General features: G+C 33.2%; 1 protein-coding gene across 3 annotated transcripts in view; it reads left to right on the plus strand.

Moving 5' to 3' along the window:
- The window catches only part of LOC148276672 (uncharacterized), a 266,966-nt gene that overhangs the window by 234,058 nt on the left and 15,112 nt on the right, over positions 1-17,796 (plus strand). For all 3 annotated transcript variants that reach the window (XM_088233953.1, XM_088233954.1, XM_088233955.1), the window contains one exon: positions 14,731-14,887. In XM_088233953.1, coding sequence (XP_088090079.1) covers positions 14,731-14,887 — 157 coding nt within the window. The remainder of the gene's footprint in view (positions 1-14,730; positions 14,888-17,796) is intronic.

Below are 17,796 nucleotides of genomic sequence, written 5' to 3' on the forward strand. Positions count from 1 at the left end.
CATGGAAGATAAGATGATCGATTTTACGCTTCAGGCGCCAGTCCAGAAACAGAAATATTGCTGTGTAGATCGTCATTCAAATTCGATATTTCATCCTGCCGGGAATCGAATCCAGAACCTAAACCGTGGTAGGTGAAGGCGCCAACCATTGCGCTACGAGGGAGGCGGACTTATCTCCACCCGATTTCTTTTTACAGGTCTTTTACCCGAGAGTAGCCATTGATATGAAAGTAATCGACCAGAGTTATGGTTCTATTTCGCACACATAATTCTTCATTCGCCCAGACACGAAATTGTGAGGTGTTTACCTACTCAGTGTGTACCTATCTATGGAATAAAAATAACGGTTGAAGTTGGAATGAGAGATTTATTTAAAATATGCTTATTGACAAATAATGTACCTACAACTCTGAAAAAATGAATTATGTATCACTTAGTAGTTTATTCGAATCGCATTAATACGTGGATTCAAATATAATTAATATATTTTCTCTACGTAAATTCATTAAATATAATTTGCACAGATAAATTTAATACGCTGTTTTTTTCCTCTGTTTGATGTTGTACATATTTTTAATTAATTGTGTTCGTCCCACAGTCCTTCTCGTACCTAACTCGGAGGTATTAGTGGAGTGAATATGTATGACGTGCGGGTGGACGTGACGCCGACTACGTCACACGTAGGTAGTAGGTGGTAGGTAGTAGGTACCACACCTTGATGCCAGACAACCTTCTCACTTTTCCCGGTTTATGTAGGTACCTGCAATATTATACTCCGGGAAATATGTAGGAACGATCGACTGCAAACGCACCTAGAAATACAAAACATAATACAGTCCAATACCAATTTGTAGCCGTACAATAATTCATTCCATCTACATGACTGTACTAATATAATCCGGGTGAACGAATTATTCATTTTTCTTGAGTGGGTATAGGCTCATGTATGACATGTCTCGTACCTGCATTTTAAAGAACAATACGGTTATATAATGTAATGGCCATCGACTACGCTTACTTTTCTACGATTCTCCCATTAAACTCCTCACAAAAGTCTATGAATCGATATACTTTTATTGCCGTCTATTATTTATTTTGTTTTATCGTCTGTTTTATCGTTCGGAGATATTTCGTGATCTATAAATGATCTTCTCGTCCCGCAATTGTTCCGTTTACCTGTAAGGCTCTGGGCGGCCCTAACATGACGTACTGCATAGGCGTGTTGTGCCTTGTGCCACGTAGGGCTCCTTAATAATTGACTAATTTTTATTCGTCACTAATATGTGCGTAAAATTAGTAACTTTTCAAGGATTTATCAATCTATGAATTATTATATTTTTTACAATTTATCTGGAACAACACCCATGAAAATAATATCAGTACTCATAAAGCCGTAAAAATCTAAGAGTTTTCAAAGCTTAGTTATAAAGATACGGTAGTAGAAAAAATGAAAAATCTTACGGGAAATTGAATACAAAAAAGGTTTTCTTACGCGCTGTAAAAATGACTTCAATTAATCAAAAATTGTTCGGCGAAGTTTCTTGAAAAGGTACGAAAAAAATATTAAAAATTAACTACTTGGAACGACGTCACTAGTTCATATAATCAACCAATGATAAGAGAGTTGTAGAAATTTTACGGTTTACAAACCGTCAACGGACCAATCGGCAGAACTGACAGAAGAAGCGGAAGAGAACTTGAGACGTTACACGCGGAGTAATTTTGGAAATACAAAACTTTTAGAAATCGTTGCGCTGATTATACGATAAATAAAATAAAGAAAACTTTAAAAAATTGGCTTAGTTTAATGGTCTATTAACGAATAAAAAATATTTTTTGTAAGAACCATGGAGCTTAGAAATACACATATAGAAATGCCGATTTAACAACAACGGTCGTACAAAACCACACGACACATAAGGTGGATCAAGTGGAGATTAATCAGCCTCATGGTGTACTTGTTAAAGCGTTCGCCTGTCATTAAATACATTAATAAACAAAAATATTATTATATAATACAAATCAATTTACCCTATGTAATTTTATCGTGTTTTGTAGATTTTTACGATCGTCTGAAATGGGCCAAACGGTGACAATATCCTCATAAGATTAAACGCGTCATTATTTCCGTGATCTGAAGAGAATGAAAAAATTGTGTCAAACATAGTGGAATCATCCAGAGTTTTATTTAGGATATTTACTCGTCAAAAGGTGCTGCTTAACTTTGTGAGCCTATGAATCTACCTTTTGCGGGTTATGTACAACTTAAAATCTCCATCTTATGCTTAGCTATCCAAAAAGTTTCCGCACGCCTCTGACGTTCTCGTATCGAGAGTAATTCTCTAATCTCTTTGGAGCTTGATTCAATCAGACGATGGCTTTGTATTGGACTGACAGCCTATTTCCGAACAATGGACTGGCTAGCGACTCGTGGCCACCTACTCAGTCTTCTTTTTGGGTTCGATTCCTATCTGGGTGCCTTACTAAGAGGTGTCCTTGCACTATTTATGTGCCAGTTTCCTCGATAATTAATTTTATTTTTAATGTACGCCTACTAAAACCAGCTGTAACATATTATGCGATTTCATAAATCTATATTGACTAATTTTGCTCAATTGACGATGATAAAGAGTTTCATTAAAAATACCGCTAGTTTATTTCGATCGTAAATTTGATAGGATTATGAATTAATTCTGATTTTAATTGATTACTCATATATATTCATATAATATTATTTATACAATGGCTAGAACTCAACAAATTGTTTTCCAGCCACTGTGTGAATTTTCTCTATTCTGTGATATTATTGAAATATTTACACAAGTAGATCGATTTTCTTATTTCATTCACTGATTGAATAAATTAAAAGTATATAATTTTATTTTTATGATAATATGTTTGACGGATATTAACGGCTTTTAGAAATAGAGTAAAACTCCGTTTATCAAAACTCCAGTCTTCCGGATTGGCAAATATTCAGATCGTTATCAGGAAATAAAAAAATAAAAGTGAAGTTTTTGATTTTAATTTAATTGTGCAATTAACTTTGCAGGACATGTTTAAGTAAGTTTTTAAGGTATGGGTTTGAGTTGGAAACTCCTTTATGATTTTTTATTATTTAAATTGGTGATGCGGTTAGTTCATGTTTAATATATAGCATAATTATATGATGTTATGACTTTTATATTAATTTGATGTTTTGTTGTGCTAGTACTCTCGTTCTAACTCAACGCAGGACAAGTCTCGTGTCCTTATAATGTACATAAAAACTTAAGAATTTGTAAGTAGATAAATAGTTTTACAGATACCAACGGTTTTACATATACTAACATATTTTGCAGATAATCATCATTATCGTTCCCTTTCCGCACCTAATGTTTTTTTAAATTTTGTTTTTGTTTATTTATTGAAATCTACAGTCATGTACAATAATAAGGTTATAATATAATAGGTACTTAAAGCTAGACTAAAAATGATCTCAAACTTATAATTATCACTATACTATATGTGACAAAAATAAATTAATGTTGGTACACCAATCGCAGTGTACCTGATCATTTTGGTTACATGGAAGTAAGATGATCAGTCTTACGCTTCAGGCACCAGTCCAGCGACTGTGAAATATTCTAATAACAACTTTTTAAATAAATATTTCATGTCAACCATGTCGGGAATCGAACCCGAGACCTCTTGCATGGTAGTCAAACGCGCTGACCACTACACCACGAGGCCGACGTTACAGATACATTATGTAAAATCCTTACTTTTAAGTTTTACTTGAAAGGTTTTTCTTATGAATGTATATGTCGATGTTTATTCTTTCAGTTACACGGTATTTTCACTTATGTTTAATGAAATTATTTGATGAAATACCACACTAATATATGTACATTCGTATTTACATATTTTTGTATTAACATTATAAAAAGACTTTTTTTATGTAAGAAAATAAAATAGTTTCAACAAATCTTGATTCTTTGGTTAATAACAAATAACCTTATAAATTTTCATGTACGTATATTATATGTATAAATAATGGAATAAATATGAATGAATAAGAATAAAATAAATAAATAAATTGTATAAATGGACAATGTCCGTAAATAAATAAATAACTTGATTATTCCAGTCACAAATGCAAATTCCTAGCAATCGAGTTGAATTCAGTTAGTGGGCAGTGGTCGAGTGGTTACAGTTATTACTGCTAGACTGCATACTTTGGTACTCTTATCCAGTCCTACATACCATCACGTATTACATGGAGATTACATACAGATACATACCTCTTCCCGTAATATTCAGTGATCGGATTTGAAACATACGTCTAAATACACTTAAAAAGGGCTGTTAGTTTGGAAACTTTCGAATGAAAAGATTAAAGATGGTTTAAGAAGGATTACCTACGGTTTTTTTTATATTTTTTTTTATATGGGAGTTGCTTTATTATTTACCTTGCTTATAATATACAAGGTTTATATTTCAAAAAGTGGATTTTTCTGCAATTAAATATCTTAAAATTTATCTAAACTATTGGAATCAGGAGGGATATATTAATGTGGGCTAATCAGGAACTTCTCAGCATTTGCTCACGTGGAGAGGAAACCACTTAAAACTCTTCAGGAGAAGCCGGCCTGTTGGCAGTAGTCAACAGGCCTTCCGTTCCACTAGAGGAGTGTTCGGCATTTTGTTCCCTACTTTGGTTTATTTTACCAATTTCCTGCGCTATATTTATCATGTATGATACTACCTCTCGTGTGAGTTCTTTATTACCTATCACCGATGGGATGTCGCATAGATCTTCACCCAGGCCTCTGCATCGCGCCTCCAGCTGTTGTCTTTGAAAGCTGAAAAAGGGGCAATGCATCAACAGGTGAGGGACTTCTTGAGGAGTTTCATCGTCGCATGGGCAGCTGTCGATCTCTGAGAGCTTGAAGCGATGCAGGTAGCTCATGAAGCCACCATGACCCGTAAGCATCTGGGTGAGCTCGTAGCCATTACCTACGGTTTCCCCACCTCCAATATTTAGTAAATAATAAAATTTTAAAAAATTCCCTTAGTTGTGGTTATTATTAGCGTTTGGGCTCAATTCCCAACAAGGTTAACACTAGTGATATCGAACTTTTTTTAACGTTACTTGAAATATGACATTAATATTATGTTTTAACATGTTTTTCTGTTTTTTTCCAAATTTAAAAATGAGGACCAAAAGTAAAACAAAATGATGAAGGTCATTAGAACGATAATTTTCTGCTTTGCAGGATATTGTTTTTACCTTTACCATTTTGTTACCTTTGGTGCTCATTTTTAAATTAGGAAAAAAACGATCACAACTTATGTTAACATTTAATAATATCTATTTTATATCTATTGTCTTTGTTAGATCGAAAAATAACTTTATTTCATCGTGAGTTTTTTTATTTGAAATATTCCGTAATTCCTGTATTAGAATAATAAATAATTAATAAATAAAAATCAACAGCGGGACAACATCGTCATAGTTTTAGAGGAATATTTTTCTTTGATGAAATGAAGAAAGTCAACAAAAAATTATCAGGAATAAAAAATATTCAAATTACAATAAAAAAAAATTTTTTTAAAGGTATTTTCTAAGAAATTACCGTTTATTTGTAATTTTACGAATATTAATAAAAATATGATAAAAATGAAAAAACGTGTTTTTAAGGGCCACTCGCCATTATTATTCAAAATATTGTTCTTTTCTTTTGCTTTAAGTTCTTTTGCTATTTCTCACCCTTTAGGAAAACACTAAAAACAAACAAATTATTATAATTTTGCTCCTATTTTCATATAATACTTATTATCTTTAATGAATACCATAAAACTAAATGAACTAAACGAACTTAAAAATTGATATTAACATTTAAATAACATTACGTAGGTAGGTACTAAATTATACAAATATATCAAAAAAGTCTTTTTAAATGATTTGAAATATTTTAAGCCTTTCTATTTTTTCGGGTTACTAATTATACAATTTTAAACTTTTTGTACAGTGGGTTTCCTGTTCTTATTAATATATATTTGATTTCGCCCCTGCGCGATAATAATGGCACAAGTCCGAAAATGACATTTTAGAGTTAAGTATCCAGAAATGTTCTTGAATATTCATATTTCCTATTCGCTTAATCAACGAAAATCAAAAAAAGACAATAATATACAAATTCAAGGAATAATAGTGGCACAATGGTCATTATGCAATTTTTATTTCAGAAAACCTTTAAAGCCCGATGGCACAGTGAGTAATATTTTAGTTGTGCCTTTGTTTTTTGCAAATGAATGTTAGTTTACTGAAAGCGCGGATGTGTGAAAACCTGCTCTCCTGTAAGGTTCTGTAAAAATCAGTTTTTTTTTGTTGTGCCAGTGCCACTATTATTCCCGGCGTGCAATTTCATCTAGCTTATTAAAGATGAGTCATATCTTCCGCGTGTCACATATCCTAACATGTTAATTCTTTAGCCCTTTACAGAGTACGAGGGGGTCTTATAACATAATCAGGTTAACCTCCCCTCTATCTCCCCTCTTCCCTCTACCCTCTTGTCCTGTGCCCGACCCCCCACCATTCTAGATAATAGACTACCCTCGTGATACAATATCTTCTATAGTCTGACAAAGTTCACAGGTTCACTGTTACTCTGTTAAACTCTTATTCTAGTTCATGTCATTGTAGATTTACCACCGCGCATTAACCCATAATAAGGTTTACCAATGGCTTCCAAATCCGTGTTACCAAGTTTTTTGGTGTTATAAAATGCAATAATAATTATTGCGTAACCAATTATTATTGTTATTATTTTTTTATTATAATACTATATGGAAAAAAATATACAAAAATTATTTTAGTCCTCACTAGAAAAACTTGTTCCAAGGAAGAGACATATTGGCTTGGATTCGTGATCGTCCAGTTTTAATTAGATCCCGTTATGTCACCGTGTTACTTATTTTTAGATCGTAAATATCATATTTACGTAATTTGTTGCCATTTACATTTATAATAAACTATTTTAATTTCCGTAGCTTTAAAATGCTAAACCGTAGACATAACAATTTACTTGAATACAGTTCTGTGTAGAAAAATAGAACCACAACCCTGGACGAGTGTTTTCGACTCGATGGCAACTTTTGGGTAAAAATCCAAAAAAAAATGGGTTTAAAAGTTGGTTTTCCACTGCAATATTTAATTGTACCTGCACAAGCTACGCTGCAATTGGAGTAACAACACAGTGCTCTATGCACCAATAGCTCTCATAGGAAAATGATGATGGTTTCCGTGTATTTAATTAATATGATAATAACGTTTATTAGCAAATTATTCTTGAAATCGACATCTTCATTTTTGATTATTTAATGGAAAACATACGCCAAACGTATTTTTTTATCTCTTGAATATTCAAATTCTTACAAACCTATAATAACCCATGAAAAAACATTTAAAAATGAAGCCACTGGGGAGAGATGCACTGACTTTCTAAAAAAATGAATGAAGGAACGGACCCAGACCCGTGAAAAACAACTGTTGTGCCATATTTACGTATTAAAAAAGCTATGTATGCATAAGCAAAGCAAAAAGAAAAAGAAAAAAAACCTAAAATAAATTTTACCCCATGTAGTTCAGTTTTGAATTCAGTTCTGATATCTGCGATTGTTTCTGGTTTTAGCCTATTTCTCATCGTAATTGATTTAGTCCAGTAAGTTGCCATAGTAGTCCGCTAGTTTAGCGTGCTTGGTCAAACCGCACTTTGCATTTTACCGTACACTTTCCAATGCAATTTCAGTGCAAGCAGCGTGAATTTTATACCTGCGGTAATATGCAAATTGGCCGACACGTGGCATACCTGAACTCTGATAACAAGAAAATTGCGATAGCATTGTGTGGATGTAAGCACGACTGGATCTTCATTATTTCTCATATCTTCCTACTATTTGGATCCAGCTCTCTAACTCACTTTCATAATAATAAAATAAACAGAGACGAAGGCGTTGGGAATAAAAAAGTTTGAACATTTATTTACAGAGTTTATTTGCATGCATTTGACAGTAATTAAATTACATAATAAAGATATGGTTGAAAGACATACCAGCGAAATTTCTAAATAATAATCATACATATTAAATTATAGTACATTCTTAAATGTGTGTGTGCTTATATATAGAGTAAGTGTTCATCAGCTGGGTTAAGTGATCACTTTACACAATGTAACATTCACTATTCTGCTTATAGGTAGTTGCCAAAAATATTTTTTATACTGTTTATGAAACACTAATTTTTTATTATGATTATTCATATTTTTTTTGTTTTTTTTGCAATATACATAAGAGGTAAAACAGAATATTAAAAAAAATAAAGGATAATTACACAGCATTGAAATAGATATAAGTAGTGAAAATAGTTTTAAAAAATCCCACGAATGCATGGCCAGTTCGTGGGTATACAAGAAAATGTAAATGAATTTTTGCTCCCATAATAAGTAGACAATTATAATATTTTTGTGTAATATGAGAAAGAGAAAATAAAATATTGTGTACATTACATGATATTGTTTTTATATAGCAATTAAAAAAGGAAATAAAAAATATAAAAAAACATAAAAATATTACTTTATTATTAAAGGGCAACAAAATATATCATAGAAAAAAGAGTTCATATCTTTAGTTTGAATCCAGGATAGTGCTTGTTTTTTTAAAAGAAGGAAAATTTTGAAAGTTTAGAATCAATGAAATATTATCATTAAAATATTTAGTATTTTCACCCTAGAAAAGTATCTTTAAACTTGCAGGTGTATTGTGTAGTGTACTTGTATAACTGCTTAGTTTGATCATCCGTTACATGAAACTACGGTGATCAGTCTTACGCTTCGGGTGCCAGTCCAGTAAATATAGAATATTGCCGGTCAAAAAACTTTTAAATCAATATTTAAAATACAAACAAAAAAATTAAGAAACGAAATTCCCACATGAAAATCATAAAACAGTGGTTTGTAAAAAAAATCAACAAATATGAATCGACGTACGTACTTAATCGAAGTGTGTGGTCATCTATAAAAGCTGACTGCAATCCCCCTGGTAATCACATTATAGATGATTTATGGTCTTCATATCCTGCGCAGTATGACATACGTACATTTTTCCGTCTCGGAGGAATCGAAGGATTCTCAATGGACTCCCCCCCCCTCCCGCAGGACGATCTGTGTAATAATGGAGAGCCGTAATCTGAATACGGAGGCTGCGTCTAGTGGAATGTGTTATGTGTAGTGTGAAGTGTGAAGAGGAGTGCGGCGGGAGCACCGAAGCGCATAATCACCGTCCCTGACCGAGGTCCTTGCCCCCCCCTGTCCCGGAATATTCCTTAAGGTCGGCGAATATGGCGGATTATTCTGATTAACTAATAAATAATAAATAAACATCGTACCTATTTCAGTCCGCTCCCGATGGTGAAAATGGCACTGCATTTCAGTGGCGAACGATGATTTTATTTATAGGTAAGCTATAAAAAAATATAAATTTAATTTACATCATTTTTTAATTTATCAGTAACAATTACTCATTCGCGCATCAAACTGAACCCGACTAAACGACTCATAAATGAGTAGTTTTACGTTTTGGCCATTAGTTACTCCGTAGACGTAGCTTAGTACGCAACTGACGATTTTGCCGCGCTCCCCTCACTTCTCCCCTGCAGAAGTAATCAACCATTTGTTCTTTTAAATATTTTATTTTTAAACGTTTTCTTTGTTTAAAATGTTTTTTAAATATGCCAATATGTCTTCTTGCCCGCACTGATTATCGTGGTTTCGGATGTGACATGGTTTAAAGAACACCCTGTATACCTACCTTCAATTGCTATTTTTTCTGTGGTTCTGTTTGATACAACAACATCTCTCATTTATGCAATCAATTCAAAACGACTATTCGTGATTTATTATATTATGTAGCAATATTATCCATTACTTGAATACATAACGTTTAAAAGTTCATAAAAAATAGCACAATGAATTCAGTAGGTATTAGGTATTCCCATTAAGATTGAAATGTCAACTAGCCGATTTGTTCTAGAAATGAATAATGCCAAAAACAGCAGCGTTGAGCGCCACATGTCCTGCGATATGACTGCATGAAAGTAATAGTGGTCATATGTCAACTGAACTCAAAGAAAAATAGCCCTTAAGAAATAATGTTCGAAATACTGTTTTCCAAATCGAGAATCTTCAAATAATTTGTGTATTTTGCAAGCGTATTCTAGGAAAAAACCACGACTGGATTTAAGATGTTCAAAATATCGTTTAATAAGCTGGAATAGTCGGCTAGTTTCTTAGCTCACTGTTGGCGCTGGGCGCGTTTTATAAATAGTTTTTTTTTTTTTTTAAATACAAACGGTGGCAAAGATTTATAAGAAATAATAATTATTTGTTTGTTTTTCTGCTAATAAAGTTGCCGTGAAACATTATTATGGATAGTCAAATATAATAATCGCTTATATAGAAGATGCGCTCCTGCTGCATTGGTACACTGAAAACTGAACGTAAGTTCATCAGCTTTACGCTTCTAGTGTCTAGGAACATGAAATGTGCAGTTTTTATTCAATATTTCATGTCTACCTTCCCAAGAGTCGTACCCGGGACCTCAAGCATGGTAGCGAACGCGCCAACCGCTACACCACGATGCGGATTTATATCCACTCGATTTCCTTATTCAGGATTTTTACCCGAGAGCAGCCATCGAGTTGGAAGCACTCGTCCAAATTCTGGTTCTATTTAATACACAGAACTGTATTCTTAGTCTGCCCGGACATAGAGATTTATTTATAAAAGTGGGAGGAAATCTAGAAATTCAAATTTATAATCAGAATCTACTTGACGGGTTGTGGTTCCGCTGTACTAACCTGGACTACGGATCAGGTGGATCAAGGTTCAAATCCCGTTGTACCATAACTAGTTTCTTATTTTCTATACGGCTTACAGAAAATAGCCCAATTTTTTTTTTAATATTTAAAAACAGTTTGTGTCATAAATAAGCCTTGTAAAATAGTATGTTTATATTTTAAAAAAATATTAGAATAATATATTAAAATACATATAAGTACATTAATACAAACCTATACATGCTTTTTTTTAAATTGGTAATATACCCGAAATAAGACTTCCATTCCGTGTGCCATCTAGACCGACAAGACAAAATCTTCTGTTTTACACAGAAAACGCGTCAACAAACTATTTGAAACAATCTACAATACCTAGAATATGCGACCAATATAACAATAGATTTACCGAGGCTGATATTTTTTGTGAAAATGTATGTAAATTTAGGTCAAAAATCATATAAATTTTGAGAGAAGCAGATATTTAACTTAATTATCATATACATATTTTTTAATTTCGTTTCTTTTACATTTATTATATTGAACATAATTTAAATTATTGTATTAAGTGAAAACAATTTTTTTGGTGTGTGCTTGAGTGTCCTACACTAATATACAAAGAAATTGTCAATATTTGTGTACATACTGTTTGTTTACCCAATAAAATAAATAAATAATATTCCCATGAGTTTTATACAAACCTCATTTTGGGACAATTTCATTTATTAATCTTATGTAATTATTTTCCATATTTTGAGTATTTTCAGATGTTTGCAGACTAATACTGCAATTTAATTCTTTAATTATTTAATCCAAAGCGACCAACATCTCAACAGTGACGAAGGTAATAATTTTTAGAAACCTGACATATCTCATCCGTGTTCAGGCGGAATGAAGAATACAGTAATTTGAATCCTGGACAAGTGTTTTTGATTTATTTTATTCCAACTTTTCAATTAAGTAGACTTTTCATATTTCCCTTCGATTCCTCAGTTTTTACTGCCGAGTGCATTGCACTAAAAGAGGCTTTAATGGAAGTTATACACCTTGAGATTCCTATGTCAATAATATTTACTGATTCCCTAAGTCTGATCAAAAAGTTGAAATCTGGAATTTATGGTAGCAATGATGGACTAATTTGTGAAATGAAATATCTTATATTTTTTGCGTTCGAGAGAAATTTCAAGGTGACCTTATGTTGGATCCGTTCGCATATCGGAATTTCTGGAAATGAAAGAGTTGATCACCAGCGAAGGAAGCATCCCTCACTCCTTTAGTCGTCCTACTGATGATCGTGTACCAACTATAATTAATAAAATCAGGTCTGAGTGGACAATTTTCTGGCAGAATTCCTCGACTGGGTTGTTTTATAAGAGTATTCAATGCTCCATTCCCACTACACCATGGTTTGAAATCGAAAAGCAATCAAAATTGAACATCTCTTTAATATCAAGAATGAGAATAGGAAATAGGCGTCTTTACTTCGGCAATGTGTCTTTGTGAAAATGACGATGAGACATTAGATCATCTGTTTTTTGACTGTCCCCTTTACGAATGAAGCGAATTCCTTCAAAATATTTGTGAAGAATATAATACGTTCCCTCTTAACGTAAAATTTTTACTCGCCCAGAATGATTTGGATACTTATTTACTTCTGACTAAATTCTTAAGGACAAATAATAAAAATATTTGAATTTGTTAAATATTATTTGCCAAATTTAAATAATAAGTCTAATTGAATGTCCCTCTTTACTTTTGGCCTAAAAGTTCATGTTATGTTTACGTTTAATTTAGACGGTAATAATATTTTATTGTCACATAACTCTTTCATACTGATTTTAACTACCTCACATTATATTATATTTTTTCGTGGGTATGGGTTTTTTTTTGTCGTTCACTGAAGCGTATATTCTTTAAATATCTTATTCTTGTCAAAATCACTCGCAAACGAGTGGAGGCGTATAAAAATATTTAAAAAAGGTGTTTTTGACTCGATAGTTACTCTCCGGTGCAAAAAGAAATCAGGCGGAGATCAGTCTGCCTCGCGGTGTACTGGTTTGCGCGTTTGCCTGCTTTGCACGAGGTTCCGAGTTTCCCGTCAGGATCGATTCCCGGCAGGATCGACGTGAGATTTGTCCGATTAGTGTTTTTAGCTGAAATCGGAATATCGACGCAGTTCCCTATGCCCTATGAACTTCTGGATGCGGATAGGCTAATGATGATGATGAAAAACAAATCGTAGGTATACGTCTTTGTCATTCTGTAAAAAAACCTTTAGGTAGTTCGTTACATATTTGTAAATTATTTAATGTGTAATGCGTTTGAGGGGGCTGCGTTATTGCTACACACTTGTCCTTTAAGAGCCTGTTTTGTACCTCGGGGAGAATTTATTCTCTTCGGCCTTGCGGGTGTCTGTTGTCTGTATCGAATGCTGCACCCCGCAAATCTAGTAATCCGCCCCCGCAGAGGCGGGCAACTAAACATGCCGGCCGTTGGCTGCTTCACTATGACGAGGTCGCATTAATGATCCATTTGATTTATGAGCGGTGTTCTAATCGTGTTAGCTTCATCTGAGGTCGTCACCGCTTTTGGCAAGCTTATGAATGAATGATCCTAATGAAAGTGAGAGTTACCAACTCAATACTCTACGTTTTTATACAAAGCGACGAGTTCAGTTATACTAACTCGATAAAACAGTTATTGCTTAATTTATGATTTAAGTCTATTTTACACAACGGGACGGTTTTCTTAAAGCTTTATAAATTGGCGTGTCAAAATGTATACAGTTATTCGAGTTAATCACCTGACATCATCATATATGTCATGTGTAGATTAAACGTTTGTTTCGTATATTTTGTAGCTCTGAAAAACTTTTTAAATAAATATAAATAAACCAAACCATCGCCTGACACATTTCTGTACGCCAACCGACCTTCGCATTTCTTTTCTTTGAATCTCGGTTTGGTAAGTTAGTGTAAAGTTTGCGTGTTGTACCTACACGGGGCAAACCTGATTTCAGACACTGGATTTAAATGCCACAAAACGTGTTTTTATTGTATTTAAAAATGTCTCTCTATATCAATTAAACATTATTCAAAAGAAAGTGACCAAAATGTTTGTGGTTAAAAAGTATTTATTTCGATCATAAACAAAAAATTGTTCCATCAGAGTGCTGTGTAATATTATGGTCTGTAATAATTATTTTATAAAACGTCGGCGTTAGGGCAAACTCCAATAAATAATACTTATTAAGAAGATTAAATTTGCAAAGTTTTGCCATTACCGCAACTTTTCCTTATTCTTATTTTTGGATTCTGCATTAATTTATTTAATGCTGCAATCGTAGTGTGAAGTACGTATAGCAGTCGAGTAATGATTATAATGTTCTATGACTCACTCCGACGGTAAACACCTCTTTCGGAGCCGCCAACATATTATCGTTAGTATAACGTACTAAAAAATAATTTATTCATGTGTAAATATCACCTCTGCAGAGGTAGGAACAAAAATATTCGTTCCATTCATGTTTAGATTTCCCAAGCACCGTTGCCACGTCGAGTAATAATATTTATAGTAACAATTAGAAATTAAGATTTAGAATTCTTCATTTAAGTTGCAAATCTTCAGCAAATGCTCAATATTTTACTATAAAAGCGGTCTTAGAGACTGTTATCGCGGAGGTACCATGTTGATTGTTCTATAATGTCACGATTGTTTTCGATATTTTGGAAGTTCCTATATTGTATTTTATTCTAAAAATTCTTGATCAATTTTTACTATGTCCATTGTGTGGAGATCTCAAAAAAGAAGACCCCTTCCTAGTGTACGCCACTTAGAATATTTTTTTATTGTTTCAGATGATATCAAGAAAGTAGCCGAGCATCTGGTGAAGCTAGCGAAAATCAAGGAGTCCTTCGACAATATCTCCGTAATAGTCATCTTCCTACAAGATCCTCACAAACTTGCGGAGAAGGCGACGTGGCTGCTCAAGAAGTTCGCTGCGATGGACGGCAGGTAATTCAACATTCTCGAGCCGATGTCCCGAACCCTGAAACACGTGTCATATTATGTGTTCACTTGTTTGCTTTCACACCTGGAGGAACGAGCTAGGAGACCCTTTAAATATTCATCGTCTCTATTGTTAAGACATCCCTATTTCACTACCTGAATGAGTATGGAAAGGACACGTTACCTACCACCATACTGAATGATGTAATGGGTCTATATATATATATATATATATATATATATATATACGTATTATCTTGTACACATTCGTATACATATATGTATACAACAGAAGTCTGTAGTGCTGTAATGGACTAATTAGTTGCTAATCAGGAGACTGAATATGCGTAAGAAAAATGTTTTGTTTAATCGTATTTACCTAATGACAATTCGACGAGATTTGTCATTTAAAAAATATCCTAATTACGTATTTTACATTTCTCTACTCTAGACGATGCTATACCAATATAAGATTATTCAAAACCAATGCGTGCTTCGTGTGTAATATTATTAAGGCACTGCTGTGTTCGATTATTTACCTTATGCATTTTATAATGCATGTTAACAGTCATTTTTCAGTCTGATACCAACGAGACAGCGGTTTCTCGAATTCTCGCACCGTTATTTTATTTTAAATCTTCAATCTTTGATGTTTTTTACAAAGTTCATTTACGAATATCATTACATGCATAATGAAATTGCACAATTAAGTTGATTGGCTTTTTGTAGGTACCTTCCGACGCAACTTTTACGTGCGGTCGTTAGTGTCTACCATATATATGATCTATTTATGACATGGTCGAGAAATATATAACGAAAGTGTCACGAGACGGATATAGTGTATTGATCGTGTTTCCTTTTCCTGCATATTGGTTATTTCCCTTTAGGATTTGATAGATTAAGTTGCGAAGCGCAGGTAAACCTTGTGAAACCAAATCTACAGCAGCAAGGTTGTATTTGGAAAAGTTCATATTTGCTCTAATATCGTGTTTCTCACTGGAATATAAGGCAATGTTCACTATGGGCAGTGATCCAAAATAGAATCGGTTAACGACCATTTCTAGAGCCAGAACTACTCGGAGACTAACGTAAAGTATTGTTAAAACTGATAAAAGTGTCATTTTAACTATTCCAACCAATTCATACATATAACCACCTCAGAAGTACATATTTTCGTCCTATGTATAAAATACAATTACTCTGCAAGGATACAAGTAAATTACAATTTTTGACAATTGAAGGCTTCAATTTATATAAGTCTAAAATACTTAGTAAAAAATAAATAGTTTTCTGAAATATATAAAAACTGTTTAAAAAATTATTCTAGATAAAGGAAAGAGAAATCATTATTTTGGAATACCGATATTATCTGAAACTGCAAAAAATCATTCGAGATATTGAGGTTAAACATTTAAAGCTAGTGTTTTTAATTAATTTAAATTGTGGATACTTAAATACCGAAATGCCTGATCTTACTCGAACTAACAATTTCGTATTGCCAGTTTTAGTGGTGTAAACTCCGTTTAAATCTAACATTTATGGCACATTTAAAAATTGAATGAAGCGTAGATTCTCGAAATTGGCATTTGCCCGGCAGTAAAGTTTTGTTTTTGCATCGAATAGTGTCTAACAGATGTAGGTAGGTATGTCAAAACAACAGAAAAACGTAATTTACATGTCAACAAACAGATCGATTAGCAATATCAAAATAAGATCCATGTTTCTTTTCCCTGGAGTTCTTTTAAGGCAATACCTACTGGTATCAACGTTGGCCTTGATGCCTATAACCTCATTTAAATATACGCAACGACCACACGGAACCTGGCGCTCTACCGAACTTATTCGCCCACCGAATTGCACAAAATTCCAAACTTAAGTGTCCTTACTAGTTATGAGATATGGTCTCCGCATTCTTTCTTCAACATTTATTTAGTTATATATTTATCGAGTATACGTACATATCTATTTCAGGGAATCTATATAATACTAGCATTTTAACATGAATATGGAGCGTTCTCTAGTTAGGTTTGACTCCATATAATATGGCTCAGCCATTTCTAAGGTGGAGATTATTAGACTACCGTTTTAGTCTTTATTCAATTCAAATTTCACATTGAATGAAAATTGGCATACCCAGTCTAGTCTCTGCGTTTCACCTATAGAGATTGTGTTAATTTTAGAGTACTCTACATTATCAGTTGAAATCAAAAACAAATTTCAAACAAACCGTCACTCCGATTCCCTCCGTTTCTCATAGGGGTAGGCATGGTAGGGTTGCATGCAGCCCTCGCTTTCTCAAATTCATTATTCTCATGTACGCATGCCGATTATTCCGACTTTTGACATGTCCAAGTATTTGCTGGATTTCATACCATGTCCTTCTCGGTCTTCCCTGTTTTCTTATTTCGTACTTTATAGTTATTTGTGCTAGGCACATTTGTACTGTTATTTTTGCAAACAATTGCACAATAATTTGTTATCATTTAGTAAACTGTAAGAGGCCATGCCTGATAAAGAAAGCTTGCTGAAATTTTATCGTTATCTGCGCGTATTTTTGGCTCCAGTTTGTTTGTTATGCTATTGGAAATGATCCCAGACTCTTCGTGTTTATTGTTTTAGTGTAAGCGAGTGCTATATATATATCTCTCTCTCTCTTAAATCTGCATTTATTTACATTTACACACTGCGTAATACATATCTACACCATTGTACCTGTATCCACATTCATTATTTCTAAATTCTTTATTGGCATGAATACAATAAAATAATATACATATCACCATAATACTGCTCTCGTAAGTAAAAAGGCAGCTATTTGCAAAAGTCATATTTTGAGATATGACACTTTTGAATATATATCAAATTTATGAAAACAAATTAAAACTGTAACTGATAATTCTAAAAAGCTAAAAGTA

Source organism: Micrasema longulum, unplaced genomic scaffold (assembly GCF_059751315.1).
Source record: "Micrasema longulum isolate JH-2025_06_02 unplaced genomic scaffold, ASM5975131v1 h1tg001166l, whole genome shotgun sequence".
Classification (NCBI taxonomy): Eukaryota; Metazoa; Arthropoda; class Insecta; order Trichoptera; family Brachycentridae; genus Micrasema; species Micrasema longulum.